Source organism: Mizuhopecten yessoensis, unplaced genomic scaffold (genome assembly GCF_002113885.1).
Source record: "Mizuhopecten yessoensis strain PY_sf001 unplaced genomic scaffold, ASM211388v2 scaffold10951, whole genome shotgun sequence".
NCBI lineage: Eukaryota > Metazoa > Mollusca > Bivalvia > Pectinida > Pectinidae > Mizuhopecten > Mizuhopecten yessoensis.
In genome coordinates, this window is record NW_018408803.1 from 520,509 (window position 1) to 542,642 (window position 22,134).

Sequence of the window (22,134 nt, forward strand, 5' to 3'; positions counted from 1 at the left end):
CATGTCATGGTTTCTATTGAGATTGAAGGAAAGACCCGAGTATTTTCCGAATTTACATCAGAATAATTTTGTTTTAAGCTAATAACATTATGCTGTATATATAGAAAAGGATGGGACTGTTTTTAATTTAAATCAATTCGCAATTTTAATTCCTAACGAGGAACTCTAGAAGGAATTGTTTAATTAAATATCAATTGTAGAGTAATACTTTGATATTGATAGGCTTCATGCAGCTGTTTATGAGAACCCAAAGTCGCATAGATAATATATTTTTTACACAAGCNGCAGCTGTTGCTTTTTGTCGGTCTATTCACTATATTGCTACTACTTAGTACTACGGATCGCTATGCTCGATATTGAGAACATCACGGGGAAGTGAATTTAAGCTTACTTTCAAATAATAATTTAATTCTTGTTATAATGCATCAACTTGTTTGTATGTTGATAAAACAGTGATATCTTATATTACTATTTACTGGGGAAAGATTCGAACAGGTTTTTCTCGTGATTAGGCCTACTTTGCCTTATATCATTTCCCATCGGACCAAGGGAGCTAACTCGTGTTTCCTTGTAATGATTTCCGTATTTTTTCTCTCCACTGCGGACGTAACCTACACTATAATGTTTTGGAATCGACGAATAGTCGAGCGAAACTCTTAGTTATAGCTGGTAATTTACCTCTAATGTTTAGTCCTCGTAATTGTGCGTGTTTTTATTTGTGTGCGTGTATCTTTTTTTTCATTTAATGCCAAATATTGTTTTAACGTATTTATTCCGTGCAAATACTTTGATGTATCTCATAGGTATCTCATAGGTAAGACATCAACAGAAAGCCTGTGGTTTGTAGTGATGTTATAAATCTGCATTTCGTTAATTGATTGGTTGATGATGGAGTGCGCGAAGAATGGCATACATTGTATGAAATTAAATGTATCTAGACAACTAGTGAAGTCTAATTGTCGCGATAGTATTAATTAATATTTACACATCGTAGATTAAAACGACGGATACAATTTGTGTGCATGATCTTTCCAGTGCACGTTTAACCTATTTTTAAAAATATTCAAACTTTTGGCATTAACCACTTCAGCTGATAAATGTGTCAGTGTTACAAACAGCAGCACTTCAATATATTGTGGTTGCATTAAATAGTATTTTAAGGTTTGTTTATTTTTGCTCTTGTATATATATTATTTTAACTTGTTTGACGTAATAATTTTTATTTTTATTTTGATAATACCAAAATTTGTCTTTTGATATCTTTGATTCATGTATACTTATTTTTTTCAAACTTTTTCTTTTTACGAAAGACAGTTGATTGGGTTGATCAATATCCTTGTACAAAACTGGTCAATAAATATAACACGAAAAAAAACAATAACTGACGCTTATTGCAATTCTTCTTTATAGATTCACCAGACCTTCTTGGCATAAAAGATAACCTGTTTAACAGTTCTCTCAAGTCAATCTAATCATATTTTTAACGAAATATCGCTGAAATGACCCCGACGAAGAAATTACCCCGATCAGAAGTTTTAAAATACCATACTGTAACCCAGAACAGAGAAAATCAATTTGCCAATGATTTTCTCTCTATTTATTTCGGCTTACGTTGACAGTTCTAAGTGATGTTTATGTTTATTTAACCTGAGTGACAGGAGCCGAGTAACCTATCCTATCCTGATGACGTAGACCTGCTTATTGTTCATCCTATCCTGACACATTTCCTCCTTTCTTTGTGTATAATACGTACACAAATATGCTAATACTTCCGGTTATTCTCTGTCAAAAAGGGGGCGTGGTCTTTAGCCATGTGCTTCTTTGTTTATGTAAACATGCTGTATTTTATTTACCTCAGATACATTTCGGACGATGTTACAACCGAATAGTAAGTCATAATTGACAAATATGATTTTCTCTAGTCAAGTTATTTAATGACAAAAGGCAATGCTAACTTAACATTGATATTTTAAAAATATTATTTTCTGAAAATAGCACAAGTGTGACCTTTGACCCTTGACTTGGCATCTTGGGAAACGTACAGGCGTTGTCACGTGACTTCTTTGTGTGTCGACTCGCAAGCGTGTGAGTCAGACAGCCTTGTATCTCTCCGAATTCATCTATGTATTCAAATATATAAACGGAATTTTACCAAAATACTCTCCGATGTGGATGGAGAGGTCATAGCGGTACTGTGTGTGCAAAAGGGGACATGTGGAGAGATTAAGAAGTACATTCCAAACGATTTTCGTGCAGGCACCTTGCTGGATTTCGTGGGTTGGTTATGGCGGTGGTCGGGCAAAGACACGCTCGACACATTATAATGCCCCCTCCCAATTTACCTCCCCACTCCCAACATGCTATCCTGACGGCTGCTGTGGCGGTACCCTATTACCAGGTTGTGCCCCCACAAGATGTCCAGCCGGACAGACCCATAGGATACGGTGCATTTGGAGTTGTCTGGTAAGTAAACTCGACCTGCGAGCCATTGTTCTGTCGTCTGTCGCGACAGGAACACGATGGGAGAAATTTCACTTTCGTTCGGTGCTAGTAACAAAACTAAAGCAAACTTAGCTAAACCATGGCCACACAATCATTAATGTATATCGGACCTTCCATTTTCAATGTTTAATTTTACCTGAATTTTGTTTTTACTGAAATAACAGTGAAAATGAGAGACGTGTGCTTTGTGTTTCTTTGTGTCGTTTGGATCAGCTGATCAGGCCTGAGGCGCTGACAGCACTGACGTGAACCGTAGAACTACCTAGCAATACTGGAAACACACAAACTCCACCAAATTAAAACACACCAATATGAATTATAATAACAAATAAATGTTCAAATTAATACCATCTTTATAATGAATTCGGTCGAGGTGTTAACATTTTAAATATTGGCCTTTGTTTATTGTTCAGGTCATTGATAGCACGTTTCGTTGCATATTGAATTGTCATACTACAGTTGAACCCACTTATTATAATATCCGATATTGTGTATCTTTCTTATACTCCAACTTGAAATACAGACAAATACTTAGTCATATATTAGCGAGAAATTTTATTGTGAATGGTAGGCCTATCATCATTTTTTTTTCATTTTTTTTACAAAACAACCGCTAATGACTAAACAACAGGCAAGGCTACAGATAATATTCCCAGTTAATGTTGCTAATTTCATAGAAGATGGACTTATAGTTCAGTTGTCAATCTGATTCTGGTTGAATGATATTCAGGTTAATATCAAATAAACCCCAGTTAAATAGTATCATGGATTATAATAATACTGGGTCAGAAATAGTTAGCTCCATTAGTAGCTAGCTTGATATTGACAAGTTCTGTATTCATGATCAAAACATGTTCTATACTATTTTTCATCAACATTCAATAAACATGTCAATAAAACCATTAATGATGGCAGAAACATCACCATGGTCGGAGAGAGGTTAAAATAGTGTAGTAATGACATCAAGGGTTTTGTATAAAATATATCAAAAGTAAAAACATTTAAGTAAATTTGCCTAATTTCTGTATAGTATTGACTCTTCTGTATGGGGAAAGCACACATATTTATCCTGACCTAGATTAAAATGTCGACATGTTCCAGTTAAATACGTCCTGTGGTGGATCATAGGAAGAAGACCTAAGCTGTCTTTAAAGTTACCAAAAGAGATTTAATTCCCTTGATATGAATGGGTAGGGCTACGGTCATCAGAGATTAGCTGATCACTATAAACACGTCAATACAAGTATTATCATAGATATTTTACCCAGAAGAAAGATTATTTTGGGGTCATACTTACTTTTTATAGGGTGAGCTAAGTTTAAATAGCTGAAGCCAATTTATTTGAATCTGTTTTCATGGCCTCGGGTCACCAACTATGTATATATATATATTAAGGATATCTTCTAAAAATATATTGGGGAAGGGAAGGAGGCATTGATTAAAAAAACAGTTTCACATTGTGACTACCAGAGCACAGATCCAGTTTAGTGCACGCATAGCTTGTTGTCAAGAAATAGGCATCAATTTTCGTATGTTCGAATTTGAGGATATAACAAATGTTTGTAAAATCTGTTCAACTTATTCACCCCTGAAGACACATTTAATTTGAACTCTTCAAGTTCAGAGGTTGGAATGGTTAATTTTAAAATTTCAGGGATGAATTTAGCTTAAATGACTAGGGCTTGACAGTGGTCGCAGACAAATGCTGTCTATGTACAAGATGTATGCACAGTCCTATTTTTTCTCTATGAAATCAGTGTCATTCATACTCTCCTCGACATCTGTTTTCTGTACTTCATGCCGAATGGTCAGTGGAGGGCAATATTCTTGATGAACCGAGACATTATCTATAAACTCATGATGTGCTGTCTGTAGAACACCTCCTAACGAAGTGGAAAAAAGTTACAACAAAGAGAAAAAAAGTTCCTGTTGCCAATTATCACCGACAACAAAAGACTGAAGTTTGTGGTGCTGACTTGTGATAAGACAATGATGAATTGCCCAGTCTTTCTGATGATAGAATGTGTAATAGGTTTGAACTACCTGGTGTAGACGATGAACAGTCTGTTGGTAGTCTAGAAACTTCAAGTTTATCTTTAAGCCCATGTAGAAGTAGATAATCGACATGTTTATCTGTGAGTAATGAAATGTAAGGGCACTCGCTCGATTCCGTGTGATACAGGTACAATATATATGCGTACATTGAATGTATGTTCCGGTGAAACAGGTGGGTGGGGGATCGGACGAATTGATCCGTTGACTTTCATTTGAGTTTTTGACCTGCATTCAAAATTAATCTGTTGACATTCATTTTAAGCTTAGATCTGAATTTGTGACCTGCATCTAAAATTAATCTGGAGTTGAATATATATATATATACATTTTGAAAAAATTACGGAAAAATTAATTGAAGCCTTCGCTATATATAAAGGAGTGAAACATGATGATAAAGAAAAAAGATGTACAGTTCCCTATAATATATATTATATGCTATATGGACAGTTCCCTATAATATATATTATAGGCTATATGAACAGTTCCCTATAATATATATTAAATACTATATGAACTGTTCCCTATAATATATATTATAGGGAACTGTCCATATAGCATATAATATATATTATAGAGAACTGTTCATATAGCATATAATATATATTATAGTGAACTGTTCATATAGCATATAATATATATTATAGAGAACTGTTCATATAGCATATAATATATATTATAGGGAACTGTTCATATAGCCTATAATATATATTATAGGCTATATGAACAGTTCCCTATAATATATATTATATGCTATATGAACAGTTCCCTATAATACATATTAAAGGCTATATGAACAAACCAAACCTACGTGTATCACCTAGGAAAAGTCCCCGATTTATGTACATATATATGTCAACTGATGATTACCAGAACTTGAACTGCTGACTGACAGTCTGGGAACTGTGTTCTGGTGTTAAGGAGGTGAACCGCCATATCGAGCAGTGAACTTCTCATTACAGAGTACACATGCTAGATATAGGCTACTCTAACATTGATACAAAGGACTTATCTCAATCAGCCTGTATCGACAAGTTTTGTTCTCATTATCCCCTGCATGTCAAACTTTAAAATGCAAATTGATGTACAGATTGCGCAGGACGACATTTCTGTCTGTGCATGTTTTCTATGAATATTTTTTTCTTTTCTAAATGTTTAAAATTGGACGTATCTTGAGATAAACTACACTCAAGCATGTCTCCTACATTACTTGGAAATACCCAAAATCTCCCGTCACTTTTAGCAGTATATAATGCAAAAGTGAACTGAAAGTCGTTTACACTTTGCTTTGCCGAGATGTCCAGGCAGATGTATCAAATGTTTGGGATTCCAAGCAATCTTCATGCATGATACACGATAGTAAGATTGCAACAAGACCCCAGCGACTGTAACACTATATTTTATTTTATCGAGATGCATATATGATGGGAGAAAGATATTGACGAATGGGTTATTAACAAAACATTTCTTGAATTGCTCGACGTGAAATTTTGTCATACTAAACTTGTCCTTATTCCTCTTGTGTTAATTTCCTTAACAAAATATTGATGGTACAGGTACACCTGTCTTTGTAGGGGATAAAGTATGCGACATACACTTTTGCACATTGTTACAGTGAATTTCGCTGAAGTTTCACAGACATTTCTTCTCTGAAAATCCTTCCATTTCAAAGCACTGCTGGTCCAGAAACAGTCTGTCTGATTTCCAATAATGCTTTTGAATGGAAAGACATAACCACTAAATTGCGGCCTGGTATGATGAAAAATCCTTCAAATATAATTTTCTTGATGGTGTTATCTATCAATATACAAATTTATAAATAACAGAAACACTAAAGTAATTTACACCAATATAAATCTGCGCCAAACAAGCAAATTTAGAAGCTGGAAGTTGTTGGTAAAAGATCACTGGGAGAGAAGTTTTGCTAGGATTGCTGAAATAACGAACAGTGTGCATCTTGTGTCGAGTTTGCTGGCTAATCCGTGGCATTTATCTTCTATACTGAACACAGCACATCTCCCGGAGGCTCCGACTATAAATAGAAGTACTTAGCATGCATAAAATATCACCAAGATCACATTTCTGCCAATAATCATGGCAAGTTAGCTATTTCTAGGGACATATTAATACAGCGTTCTGTATATGTACACTGGAGTGTAAATATAGCGCTCGTGTTTCATATGGTAGTACATCTGTGCATGTGTATTGATATGTACCTGCAAAATGCTAGTGCATCATAGTCGTTGAATTGGTTTTTGTCATGCATACATATACATTGTATAGCCCGCAGCTAGAATTTATAAAATCCTATCGGACACTCTTACAATGCAATTTCTTTATTAGAAATTAATATTCAGCTATAAAGCTACATTGAGTACACTTGAACTAAATATTTTAACCAGGTAGGGAAAATATTAGTTAAGTTTAGGCTGCAAGATTGCTGTTTTTCCCACTTTCAGCTCCCAAAACAATTTTGATAACTAGATGTAGATAAAACTTCTTATTTTTCAAAATATTTTAATGATATAGAGTTTTAGACTTGAGCCACGGGGAAATCCTGGAATTTGGGAGCCTTGGGCCATTTCAGCAGTTTTTAGTCAATATCAAAATTATCAGGGGCCATTCTATGTAACATTACTAGAAAATTGAAACATGGAGGGATCAATTTCAGTTTTAAGGGGTCCATGGCCCCCTCCAGGATTATCTCTGGATCCATATAAAGAAAAAAGTTCAGAAGAGTAGACATTTAAAAACTTGGATTTGTAGGGAAGGTGAATTTTTATTTTTAACATCGTGATCAGAGATTTCTAGTTTGATATATATATATACAGTCTCATAGAAATTGATACCTTGGACAGCTGTATGTCATGTGTGGTTGTAGATACACATTAAACAATATGGATCAAAAATGTATTGTTTACAAATAATTTCCCAACAAAAGCAAAAAACTTTAATGTAAATGTTTTTAATTTAACTTGCATTGTATCATTAAAACATGCACATCATTGGAAATAGTCAAAGACACCTTGCTGTAAAACGTTAAATTATTATGTTACTCTGAAATCCTAGAAAAAATTCTGTTTCATTGATTCCTTCTGTTATTGTAGGTCAGTAACGGACCCACGAGATGGAAAGAGGGTGGCGCTGAAGAAAATGCCTTGCGTCTTCCAGAACCTGGTGTCCTGCAAACGGGTTTACAGGGAGCTGAAAATGCTGTGTCACTTCAAACACGACAACGTAAGTTTCCAAGTCTGGACATTTTTCACAGCATTCTATTTTGTGGAGTGGGGTGGGTTGGGGTGGGGTGGACAAATTTCATAAACCGATCAAGCACTAACCCGAAAGGCAAATTTTGCAAAATTCTATTGGATGAAGCTATACGTTAACTCATTCACCCCAGAAGACACTTTTGAACTCCTCCAATTGGACAAAGGTTGGAAAAGTTCATTATGAAATTTCAGGTTTGACAGTGAATGAGTTAATATTAAATAATGAAAATGTTTTCTTGCCTAAACGTAAAAACTACAAGCCCTGCATGCAAGCTGATGTAATTGTACAACCCTGCTTGTTGAGTTTTGTATTGTTTAAGAAGAAGATTTTAATATTTTATCTTTTTTGACATTTTCGATTCGCTTATTGGAAGAATGGAGTGGCTGGTTGGAGGGGGGTTTTGTAAATACTTGCCCCAACATTGGTGTCTATATCCATAATGTCATTACAATGAATTGTTAATTCATAAATGTGGTGATGATTTTCATGCATGAGGAAACACATTGGAAGTAAAGTTACATGTGATCCACAATATTACAGCTGTGTATCATTCTCCTCAGGCTAAACCAAACGAAAGGGTTTGTTTCAGGTTTCCAATTCCTATGAACAACGTCGATACAAATGTTGATCTGATAAACTTTGTAACTTGTACTTCATTGACTTCATTGACTGCAACACACCATTATGTTTGTTTGGCCTAATAAACAATTCCATAAAAGACCTTAATAGTGACACACGTATCAAATGATTTGATTTGATATGTGTATCGCATATTTATTAGGATTTTTCTCATTGGTAACCTTAACAGTTGTCACTGACGTGCGACTCATTCTAAGAGTTAGAATTACATCAATAATTCATCCATTGTAGCAATAGATGCTGTGCAATATTCTTCTCCCCACGAATGATATCGGATCGAAGTTAAAAAATCAATTTGTTGTGTATTCATATGTCCCTCAGGCATTCTATAACTATAAGTTGATGAATAAAAAGAGTCTCTATATTGAATTATTCAACCAACATGTATCCGCCATCCTCCAAAATTGATTTTGAATGGGGGTTTGAAATGAGTGATGTCTCTTTATGCATATCACAGAGGTAGAAAACTTAAAAGGTCCTGTTTGACATGCTGGTACATGACCTCAAATGTACTGATCTCTGAATGGGATTAAGTAACCCTTGAACCATGTTAAATAACATGTGTTTCTTACAAAATTCCTTAAACAAATATTCACAAATTGCACGTTACTAACAAAAAAGGATTAATGCTTAATTCACACTCACTCACTCAGAACACAATTCCATATCATAATAAAAGGGACACAAATAAATGCCTTAAGGGTCAGAACAAAAAAAATGGAAAATGGGAAACAGATTTTGCTTTTCTTTTGGCCTTATAAAAAAACTGCCAGACACATTACAAGTCAGTTTTTTCATTTCAGAGAAGAAAATGTGATTAGATACATAGAGAAAAAATATTATAATGTGAGCTATGGTCGTAAAAGGGGTGTATATTTAACTTGACTTTATCAGTAGACTGGCTTGGTCCCCTGGGTCAGCGAGTATTCTTAGTTAACCTGGCTGACCTTTACAGGTGGTATATAAATCCTGTTTGGCAAGTAGGTTGCATTGGTGTAGCCTTAAGTGTAACGTCGAGAGCCCAGACCAAGAATGTGCTTAACTTGTTTGGTTCCCCTGAAAACAACGTGATCTTTCCTTGTTTATGATGTAGAAAGAAAACCAAGGCATGTTGTTGATTTCTTTAAATTAACACATACTTTCATTGTCTATAAAAAATATATATGTATCAAATATTTGTTAGAAAATAAAACAAGTTTGTTTCTGATCGGTTTTAAATTGTCAAATCATTCCTTATCGATTCATTATATTTTAATGTAAATTTGCCCAGTTGGGAACACTGTTCTATACTGATCAATTGAATTTTATTTGCAACCGGATCAGGCAGGCAATCTCTTGTCATGATTGTGATACTCACAAAGGGCCACCCAGCCCTGTCCATATAAGGTAGTGTTGGGTGTGTCCACAGGTAGACCGGGGCGTGTCCTGTTATCTAGGTATTTATACACGCATGCCAATGTATACTGAGTAGTCACTCTAATCTAATTGTCCAGCAGGCTTTGTGCTGGTTAAGTATCTAAACATAGTGGGTGTGTTCATATTTTGATATGGCCTTGTAATTGTTTGTCAAAAAGGCTTCAAAGAAAACCTGCATACATGTATATATGTCTGTAATAAATCAGAATGTCAAACAAAACTGTTTTATTTGCCCTATATTTGTCTCCCACTTCACTTCCTCCCCTCAAATGACCTAGATATAGACTTTCATGGTGTCATAAGGTCCTCAGGTGTAATTGTAATTAAATATGATGTACACATGGTGCTACATAGACCCCTCCACCCACCCCACTTCCACCTCTACTACCCAGGTGTGTCAATGTGATAGTTACACCTGACAGACTTCCCCAGGTATTTGATACACCTGTACAGATGTCCCCCTCCCACCTTTCTACAAGTGTAGTCTCCAGGAGACCACTAGCTGGCTTACCTATGTGGGTACTTGTGTACAGGTGTCAGGTGTGATAACGATGCTATGTCCATACCTGTCTCTATAGATCTTGATGCACTCCCTAACAGGGTACAGATCTCTGCCACCAAAAGGGTTGACCTTTAATCTCTGCAGTTAACAAGCTTTGATTACTTTTGTAGCTTAATGTCATGTGAACTCCCCCCTCCCCCTAAATCTACCAGTGTTTATAATAAATAGATAGAGCTGTATTCTGTGTATCTGGTCTCCTGGGGTGCCAATTAACACTATAAACAACAAACATGCCAATTGCAGGTGGCGTTTCACTTATTAATTAGTACTTGTCAAAGTTTTCCCTGCAGGCCAATTTTCCAGGTAACTGTTTTCCTGCTCTAGTGATAAGGGCAAGAAAAAGTGCTATTGCACTTTATTATAGATGCTATATTTTGTGTCAATAATATATGATATTTTAAGTGTAAATTATATTTTGTTTTGATTTGAAAGTTTATCAACTTATTCAGCAGGTGAATTTATTAAACGCCTAAAAAACTTTAAACCCACTAAATAAATGATTATCACCTCATCACCAACACCAGCCTGGTTTCCACGCGATCCCCAACACTGACTTGTTGAGTTGGTTCGATACATAATTTGCTGCAAGTATGTAGTGTATTGAGTACGTGTACCTATATATTGATGTTATCCCCTCCCTTTCCTTCAACCTCTTAAAATCTCCACTTTATCCTCAACCAAAGCTTACTTCCAGACCAGAATTATTTTCCAGCATGACCAGGCCTGGTTAGAAATTGTTATAATTTTTGTGTTGGCTCGACACCTAAGTAAATGATGTGAAGGTTTTGTTCTGGGGGTGTTTGATACTCGTTATATCTGGCCTAGGTAGATCCACCCCAGGAATGTCGGCTATGTTGGGAATGCGTCGTGATTCACCCCTCCACCCTACGAGCCACTAAGTCACCGACTAGAGGGGGAATTAAACAGTGGGTTGACAAGCTTTAGCATAACTTTCCCTTTAGGTTGTTCACCACAAATCACGCTCCAATGCATCTATTGACGTAAAACACATCAAATCCAGGTAGTACAGGTTTATGATTTTTAACAAACAGTCCATTGCAATGTTCAATGGATTTGAAAAAATGCTGAAACGATTTGCATAGCAATAACATTGTTAGTTTGTCTTGATTTAAAATTTTCCCATAACTTGTATCAATAGTAATGAGATTTCTGTTCAAAAATGCAAATTATAAAACAATTCTGCCTTTATATCCATCTTTGGAATAATCTTGTGTTATTTTTTTGAATTGATCATATTATAATTAATAGTAATGAAATTCATAAAAAAATAACATTTAAAAATTGTTAACAAAATATCATGTCATAAAATTTCCAGTATATAAAAAACTTTGTTTCCTTGTGTAAAATTGTTTGAGAAAGTCAGAATCGATGAATTAAGCGTTTAAAACCAACATTGATGGAAAAGAGTTGTGTTGTATTGAACGGGTTTTGTGAGAGATGGAGAAGTGGGATTGCCGGTGTCGGCTGTGTGGCTGGTGTGTGAGCCAGTCTCCAGTGTACTGTCTATTGATTTTAGGGAAAAATCTACCCATATACTAAACATCCAGGCCAGCTATACAGCTGCTGTATCATATGTCAGCATCTAAGTATGGTTAGCTTGAGCTGGCAGTAATTGATTGGCAATAGAACACCCAGCCGTCTGGTTAGCTTGAGTTCCAAGTACAACAGCTAGCAAGGTAGCATGAGTTATCCTGTTTGAACTAGCTACAGGTATTAAAAAATATCTTGTAGAAGTAATGCTGTAGGATATACTATAGCAAAACAAACTGTTGCAACGATAGTGAATTCTTGGGAATTTTTTAAAATCATTACATAAAGTCTTGTATTTTAAGCTGTAGAGAAAGTTGACTTATAAGTTATAACCTGTCAGTGAAATGTTGATTAATTAATCCTAGACTACTCTGAGACTACTATAGGTCGGGTAACGTTAATCACTTGTCCATGCTGAAATCTATATTCGTCTCCGATTACAGGGCTAGTGTCCAACCTTGCCAAAAAATGGAACATTGATGAAGGGTTTTCATATACGAAAAGAAAATTTGTAAACAGGATTAAAATGATGAAATTGAAATAATGGTGTAACATTATTTACAGGATGACAGCTTGGTGTGGAACTAATTATTATGTTTAGCTGTGTTCACAAGTCTGACTTCTTTTTCTCTATGTTTCAGGTATTATCAGCTCTCGACATCTTGCAGCCGCCAAACATCGACTTTTTCCAAGAAGTGTATCCTTTCAAAAAATAATCAAGGCCATTATGGGTCCAATATAAGGCTTTGTTTAGGTGGAGTATAAGTTTACAAAAGCTTTGTTACAAATTTACCTGAGCTTGTTTGAGATATTTAGCTTAAGGTGTTGCTACATTGTTGCGGACAGGTTACTTTACCTTGCGATTCATGTCTAATTTGCTACATGTACATGTACATTGCTGTAGTGTAGACAACAAGGATGTCGAGTCTATAACATGCTCACACTTGTCAATAAGGAAGTGTGTTGGTATTGGTCGTGACAGTTTGTATGGGGTAGTTCCCTGTGAGCCTAGTTCAAAGGCTGTTCTTATCTTGAGAAGGATAAAGTGTCGGACAACCAGCAGTCCTCCTCGCCTCGTTCAATCTTTTATACAGGAAATTTTTTTTTTTCCTTTTTTATTTTTCTTGCAAAGTGATGGTGCTGAAAGCAATATTTGTAATATGACCCTAATTCCTTTTATTTTTAATTTATAAAAACTTCGCCCAAAATATATTACCATAAGGCATTTTTTTTTAAATGAAGTAAAGCGTAAGTATTATAAAATCATTGACCAGACTTGGTCAGGACTTAGAGGGAGAGGGGGTCTATTTAATTTCAATTCCTCCTGAAAAGGGGGAGGGTCCCTAATTGAATGTGGTCCAGCATACATGCACCAATGCAAGCAGACTTAGAGACCAGCTGTCCTTATTCTATCTGTTGATTATTGCATTAAATTGAAAATGTGTTGTATATATATATATATATAGTTTATAGCCAGACGTCATCAGTCATAGCACACGCTGCTATTAGGTATAGATTAAGACCAAAGTTGTACTTTCCATGTTTGTGTTAAATCTATCCCCACATCCTTTTGAAGCATAGAATATTTGAAAGAGCTTTTCTGTGAATAGTTCAGTAATTGCTTCATGACACGTGCAGTGATAACACAGAATTAAGTAAATTAGTGTCGTGTTGTCGCGATGTTTTCCTCGTTTTCAATATGTACTTTCTACATCTATGGTAGTGATGACTTCAATATTCCCAAAATGAATTTCACAAGTTTATCAATATTGAAATTGCTTAGTTCCAAATATTTGTAATACAGTACAATGTTTGATCTTATATATCTGTCCTCTCTCTACTTCTCAACTCCCTTTTCAGGTTTTCTCCTGCTCTTATGTTTGTCTGTCTTTTCTCTCCTGTAAATATTCTTACTTTCCTGTCTCTGTGCTTCTATCTGCTGACCCGGGGCATTTTATTGTGTAGGTACTTTCCTGTCTCTGTGCTTCTATCTGCTGACCCGGGGCATTTTATTGTGTAGGTACTTTCCTGTCTCTGTGCGTCTATCTGCTGACCCGGGGCATTTTATTGTGTAGGTACTTTCCTGTCTCTGTGCTTCTATCAGCTGACCCGGGGCATGTTATTGTGTAGTTACTTTCCTGTCTCTGTGCTTCTATCTGCTGACCCGGGGCATGTTATTGTGTAGGTACTAAGTTGAGCTGGTAGTACAGGTTGTATGAGTTCAGACACAAAGTACTGTTGTAAGCTGGGCTGGTGTAGTACATTCAGCCAACGCTGTCTAGACTGAACATGTGTACTGGGCTGACCTCTATCAGTACCTGGTGTCCCTACAGATACTTTGTGTACTGTATGCTGATGATATGCTAACATAGCACCCAACCCCCCAGCCCCCAGGCAGTTATATGATGTACTCCGTTCACTAAGCAGGTATAAGGTCATTGCAAACACTATGGGGGAAGCTTGAAAAAGAACAACAATTTTGGTTTGATGCATCACGGAATATATCTGCAGGCTTTTAATACTAGCGCATTAGCATCTCCGATTACAATTATTATTCCTGATTCATTCGTCACAAGGGCAGTTATTTGGTTATAATATTTTACTGTAATCGTGACACGGTCTCTGTCACATGATTAAATACCTAAGTTTGACATCTATAATTCTACGTCTATAAATAGAATGACATTTTCACTAAGTACATGTACAGTTAGAGTAACAGTAATGTGTTGGAATGCCCAGTCAGATCACTCAATGTTTGTTATATACATTAAGGACAGTTTCAAGTATGTGGACTACAAACCTATGTAATGCGGAAACTCTTGTCTTTGGGTCAAGGCAAATTTGCAAATATTCAAGTGGTCGGCATTTTAAAGGAAAGCAATATTCAATTATATATATAAATTAGGTGTAGATCATGAAGTGAAAACATGATTATATCTCGTCTCGTGTCCTTTGTCAATATTGTTGGTATTTGATTATGCGACAAAACCAAGGATTAATCAAAATCAATCATTTATTTGAAGATATAATATTTGGAAATACGTACCAGGTTATAATAATCATGTTCTATATTTTCATGTTTGTATGATAAAGTGCTGATTTTAACCATCAGAAGACCATTAAAAATAACAAAGATTTTGTAGGTCGTTAGTGAATTTATAATCTGAGTTGGTCTAACTATTTAAACCCGAACTCCATTTTACAAGTTCATGTATGTTTATGTATGCTGAATCCTTGTATTTACTCAGTCGACCCTACATTTTCTAATGGACTTGCCCAGTCTTGGATTTGGTGAGGTTCAAATGTGACTTAGAGGTGAATGGGTTAAGCTGATCATATGTTATAAAATATTATTGCCCGTCGTTTGGTTTTATTTCCATCACTGTTGTATCACCTTATTCTGTATATAGTCCTATTCCTTGCTCTGTGAAATGTGAGACAGTTTTGTGTGTATTCTCGGTTGAGAGCCGGGTCTTATTCTAAATCGTTTATTGAGTTACTTCTGGTACACCTCGAGGAAACCCGATTCACTTGTGAATGATTTTGTAAGCCTGTGTTAAATTCTCTGTTCAACAAACGAGTCCTTTGTTGTGTTTTTTCTCAACCTTGCAGTTCCTTTTGTAGTCAAAGTGTTCTGAAAGATTTTGCCAGTCTTTGTGCAGTAGATGTGTATATCCTAATGGCCGGGCTATGGGCTTTATATCTGAAGACAGACTGCAGACTAATTTCATGCAATGGTTAAACCATGCTGAGATTAATAATGATTGTTTGTGTGTCCTTGACCAAGTCTACCTCAGTATTATTGATAGGTAAATGAATATGCATTATGTAGGTTAGGTAAATAATTTCATGTCCCCTGTCTCCTCATTAGTGAAGGGGCATTCAATTTGTTGCTATTTTCTCTGTCCATGTGTCCATACATGATCATTCACCCGTTAACCCTTTCACCCCTATGTAACTTTAGTAAACTCTACCATGCATTGATCTGGATGAGTCCATTCTGGTCTGCAGTGGTGAAAGGGTTAAATTTCATAATAAACTATTCCAATCTTTTAATTGGAAGAGTTCAAATGTGCCTTCTGGGAAGAATGGGTTAATCAAATACTAGAAGTCTGCCGGCCAGCAGTCGTCAAGCTTTATTTTGGTACATAGTGAGAATTAGTACGCTTTATTACTAAATGTAAGTCACTGTGACCTATATTTTTTCATTTGCTAAATTTTGTTAAGTGTCACTGTCTGGCTTTCCTTTCACCAGAGTGGGAGCAGGGACATATGTTATGTTTTACAGACTGGTTTTCTGTCCAATAATTTCAATGATTAGTTCTTGCGTGAATAGAAATGTCAGATCTATAATCATATATTTTTTTTACAAAGATGCTGAATAGATCTGGAGAAAAAAAGGTTAAATGTAAAATTAAGTATAAAAAAAAGGAATTAAGAGTGCAGGGAAAAAAGGGAAATTATTTCAAAGAAAAATATGTATATTACAGTAACGTAGCAGTTTTTAAACTTGGCCTGAAGGTCAGTAAAAGGACAAAACAAACCTTTTATGCCATGCTGACGGACAGACTTGCAGTATCCAAGGACCACCTCACGGTGTAACATTGATTATATATGTATGAATACATTCCATGATGCCTGGGGAAAAACAGCATGGATTACAATTTTTCATGTTCGTTTAAAAGCTCCCAAGATCCTCATTAGCGTGGTTATGACTCTTATCACAAATATCGGAAAAAATATCAGATGTCTTGTGAATCTGGGAGGAGTATTGTTGACTGTCTGCCACCACAAAACATGGTCACCCTGCAAACTAAGTAGTAAATTGACTTGCATATTCTTTGATATTGATTTGGGGCTTTTTTATTTTGTCACAAATGTTGAGAGCATACCCTTGGGTGACGACCACCGACTCAATCAAATAGCTAATGTAGAAGATGGAAGGAAGGGGCGATAAATTCTGCAGCCAGATGGCAGTTTTGTTGCCATAGCAACAGTAAGAGAGGACGAAGCGTCATTCTTGAGTTTTATTCGTTGATATCTATGAACTGATTACTCATTTCATTCTAAATACGCTCTAGTCATTATTTTTTATTTTTTATTTACCTACTTATTGATGAAATTAGTTGCAGCTTGTGGATGTTTATTTCAGAGGAAAGTGAATTCACAATTGTGTAGTAATTAAAATGTATTATGGCAGGAGTAATCACTTTTATATATAAATGTTTACAGTGTAAATATATTTAATAATCTGTTTGTTTTATTGTTTGTATAACTGTCAAAGCTGAATGTTGAAACTTATTTGTAGACATGGTCGTATACTCTTCAAATTAAAAAAAAAATCAATATTAAACCATATTCCCCTAGTCTTCCTTTTAAAATTTGTCAAGATTTGCCCATGCACTTATACTTGATAACCAGATTTGTTCCATATGTCATCAGAATTTGTGATCGAGGCAGAAAATTGAGACAAAAACCTCCAACAAACCGATTACTTCCCATGATTTATTGGAAAAGGGAGTATTCATAGATGCAAGAATATTTAATTTTGTGTATACTAACTAAGATTGAAAAATCAAAATCTTTATTCCTTGACCACTGATCAGTTATGTTCTAACAGAGCTAATGCAGAGTGACCTGCACAAGATCATTGTTTCTCCACAACCCCTCACTTCCGACCATGTCAAAGTCTTTCTCTACCAAATACTCAGAGGGAAGTCACCTCCGACCATGTCAAAGTCTTTCTCTACCAAATTCTCAGAGGTAAGTCACTTCCGACCATGTCAAAGTCTTTCTCTACCAAATTCTCAGAAGTAAGTCACCTCCGACCATGTCAAAGTCTTTCTCTACCAAATACTCAGAGGTAAGTCACCTCCGACCATGTCAAAGTCTTTCTCTTCCAAATTCTCAGAGGTAAGTCACTTCTGACCATGTCGAAGTCTTTCTCTACCAAATACTCAGAGGTAAGTCACCTCCGACCATGTCGAAGTCTTGCTTTAACATTTGTACTCTTGAGATAATTATAGGTCCTAGTTGACACTGGCAAAGGCTTTTTACAATTATATTAATTATTATCAATTATCATATGGTTTACGCACCATTATTATTTCTTACTATTTACAAATTTGTATGATCGATGTCAAATGGGCTAAAATTATGTACATTAATTATGATTTTCTTGATGAAATTACATAAGAAACAAAACTTGATTCCCTGATTCAAAATTTTATCATTGATGAATTTTGTGTATTTTTTGCCAGGCTTAAAATACCTCCATTCCGCCAGAGTTTTACATCGTGATATCAAACCAGGAAACCTACTAGTCAACAGCAACTGTGTACTAAAGGTGAGTTCTCCTCGGAGTCCAAACCCCCTAATGTCTGCCAAAATTTCAGGAGTGAATGAGGTAAATCCTTATTGACTTTGTCACATTAAATCAGTCTACCAGTATTTCGAATTGGCATACAATTTTGTCATTGACCTTATTTTAGAAAAAAAAGTGTAGGATCTTTTCTTTAAATGCTTTTAAACTATCTTTTTTTTATAACAATTTAAAACATTTATTTTAGGCAAAAAAATCCACAGTTCTTATCTTGTATGATTGGAAAGTTCAATTTATTTATAAATTTCACCCGGGGAAAACCTGTTTTCGATAAAATTAAAGTAAATACCTTGAAAATGGGCTATTGATTAAGTGAAGAGGAAATGTAGGGAGTGGCCTCCTCCTGTAATTGTAGCGCAGAAAGGGGATTATGCAGTTTTCAAGAAATTGACGGGGTCGTAATGTCAGTTATTTATGTCTACAGATATTTCAAATGAATAGTCTGAACTTTGTGAGAATGTGGGTAAAGTGTGTTGTAAGTATATATATTCTACAAGCTCCCGGCTTTTGAGTAGATCTTTAGATCCTGAAATGAAGCTATATTTAGGCTGAACATGTATCCCGATCAATGATGTATTTTTGTCGTCCTTTCAGTCAGATTGCTTTAGAGTGGGGATTCCGATCTTGTACAGTATATTTATATACATAAAAAGCAATTTGCTGTGCTGACATATAGAACTCCTATGCTGGTTACATTACAGTTAGTCAATGGGACAGTATAAAGGACAACAATATTTTTAATATTTTTTTTCACATGGCCATGTACCTTTTGAATTAGGAAAACATAGCGTTATTTCCACAAAATTTGAAGAAAATACGTCCATTTTTTTTAAGAACAAATTTAAAAAAAATTAAAAAAAAATTAGTATATAAATTGCTGTCAAAATTTAAAATTATTTGTGTGGGATAATTCTTTGCAAATTGATGATGTTAGAGCCTCTTTTTAAGTATGAGTTAAATCAGTAGCGAGATTGTTATAAAAGTGCTTGACTATAACAGGGTGCATGTGTTTTGTCGTATAGATCTGTGATTTTGGATTGGCGCGGATTGAGGAGCCGGACGAGTGTATCCACATGACCCAGGAGGTGGTGACCCAGTACTATCGGGCCCCGGAGATCCTCATGGGGGCCAAGCATTACGGGTCCGGTGTCGACATCTGGTCCGTCGGCTGTATATTTGCAGAGCTGCTAGGACGACGGATTCTCTTCCAAGCACAAAGCCCTATACAACAGGTAAATATTTTTGTACAGATTGGATTGATTTTGTAACCTATTTAATATATTATACCTTTAGTTCTTATAAGCTTCCCATTCCATTTTCTGCTGCTAAGAATACTGTAGACACTGGTTTAGCAATGAAAAATATCAACAAACTTGTTAAATAACAGAAATATTAGCTGCATTTATTGCAAAATGAAAAAGAGGCGAGATTTTTGTCTCTGGATCTATTTTTTTGGTAATCAAAGTGTCAAGACTAACAAGATGACACAGTACCTAGCATACATGTGTGAGAAATATGACAATGATTTTATATGTGATTCCACCAGTTAATAATGTTCAACTTAAGGCCTTTCAAACAAAACAGTTTGAATCAGCCTACACACAACCTACACAGTGTACAATAACCTGTATCCCCATTCTTATATCTATATTGGATACGAATCTTAGTTGAAACCAAATTAGCATATAAGGATCGAGAGAATTTACAGAAATAATTGAAAGAATTCTGTGAAAGGAGTATTTCCCTTATAATCAATAATCTACCATTTTATAAATTCAATTATCTTTTCTCAAGGGTTCATGTAATTGGCTAAAAGCTGTGAACCTTAGCACAAGTTAACTCATTCCCCCCTGAAGACACATTTGAACTCTTCCAATTCAGAAGTGGGAATAGTTCATTATGAAATTTCAGGGGTGAATTAGTTAAATGTATAGTGGGCCCCAGCTAACAGACAATAACGACCAGCAGTACATGTATGTGATGTTACACTGTCTGTTCACGTCAAGGTGTACCTTTTAAACTTGGGTTAAGCCATCTGTTTACCTGTCTGTCGCACCTTTACTTACCTGTGGTAACTGCGTGTGACGGACAGTCGTTAACACAGGTGTGAGTGCACTCTCTGACCGGCCACTGCACGACAGTGTTATAACGGAATTAACTTGTGATGGATTGTCGTTCAGAATGATGACCACACACCTGAGCTGGCTGTGAAGGGAGCAGGCATTGTCCTTAAGAATATCCGAGTTATTACAGGATACTGAATCGTATATATCTTACACAAGAACCCATTGTAGTTAAATTACAGGTATTGTCCTCATGAATATCACAGTTATTACGGGAAACTGACTCGTTTATATCTTACACAAGAACTCACTGTCGTTACATTACAGGCATTGTCCTCATGAATATCACAGTTATTACGGGAAACTGACTTATGTTTGTCTTACACAAGAACCCAATGTTGTTACATAAAGCAGGAATTGTCAACAGAAATTCTGCAGTTGCAAATACTGAAAGAAACAGGATTAAGTTTGTCCTAAACAAATTTGGGTTGTTACAGATATTGTCCTCAGAAACCCTCCCATCAAATATATACAGAAAATAGGATCACATTTGTTCCTCGAGACCAAAGATGTTACAGGCACGAAAAAGGTTCTGTCCTCAGAAACCTTATCATTGAGCTTAATACAAAACGCAGGATTAAATGTGTCCTCGAGACCCTCGCAGGTGTTACAGGATGGAGGTGTTGACCTTCGGGACCCTCTCCCGTATTGTTAACCCTTTCACCCCTATGTACCTTTAATAAACTCTACCATGCACTGATCTGGGCAAGTCCATTATGGTCTATTTTGGTGAAAGGGTTGATAGCATATAGACAAGATAAATATTGCAGTATTATTACTGTAAATAGGTATAGTTAGGTGAACTATGCTCTACATCGACTGAATGTTTATCCTATCTGCATCAAAGGTTGAAAATAGCTTGCTAGTGGTTGGTTACTTTAATTAGAAACCTGTTGTGAATAATGATAATCTGTTTATAGTGTAAGTGCATTGGTATTCAATGGACAGAACTATTTTCAGAGTATTTTGGGTCCATCTGTATGCTGTAGTTCAAATGGAGTCCTTGACATTTTAATGGAGTCCTTTTAGATTTCTATGCTTATATCAAGAATTAGAAAATGAATATGAATGAAAACCTTGGGTGTATTACTTTTAACTCATTCACTCCTGATTTTTTTTTATAATACAAACAGACTTAAAATGTTAGTGTTTTCTTTTAGTAAGCCAAAACACTATGATACATACCAGAGTTTGGCTCTATACTTGAGTTTTGTGCACACTCCCTCTTGATATCAAGTCTAGTCAACCATCAATAATGCACCTGCTAGCTAGCTAGGGACAGTCATTTTCCATTTTCTGGTAAAAAGGGGCTGTGGTTCTACTAGAAGATCAATCCCTACTCCCTGCTGTAGAATGTGTCATTCCTTGACGACGGAGCCTACCATTAATAGAATTAGGGTGACTAAATCCGAGTCGGTGATCGATGGACATGGGATTTTGCCGAGGATTAAATCCTTTGACCACACACTTAGTGATGGCTCCATTCTGGTGGCAGGGCCTGCTTTTATTGTGTATCCCAATCTTGATATTGTCAGTATAATGCCCTGTAGAACATTGACGGAGAATGTCTTAGCCGAGGCCTGACCGGTGCAGAATTCTTTGTCATTCCAGTCTCTGTGATTCATGTCCGAGGATTT

The 22,134-nt window shown here is 35.8% G+C and overlaps 1 protein-coding gene across 2 annotated transcripts in view; it reads left to right on the plus strand.

The window, feature by feature from the left end:
• The first annotated feature begins 2,067 nt into the window (after positions 1-2,067).
• LOC110464040 (serine/threonine-protein kinase NLK-like) overlaps positions 2,068-22,134 on the plus strand; it is a 41,583-nt gene continuing 21,516 nt past the window's right edge. For both annotated transcript variants that reach the window (XM_021519052.1, XM_021519051.1), the window contains exons 1-6: positions 2,068-2,463; positions 7,662-7,791; positions 12,634-12,689; positions 17,599-17,705; positions 18,253-18,338; positions 19,397-19,606. In XM_021519052.1, coding sequence (XP_021374727.1) covers positions 2,285-2,463; positions 7,662-7,791; positions 12,634-12,689; positions 17,599-17,705; positions 18,253-18,338; positions 19,397-19,606 — 768 coding nt within the window. In that variant the 5' untranslated portion in view covers positions 2,068-2,284. The remainder of the gene's footprint in view (positions 2,464-7,661; positions 7,792-12,633; positions 12,690-17,598; positions 17,706-18,252; positions 18,339-19,396; positions 19,607-22,134) is intronic.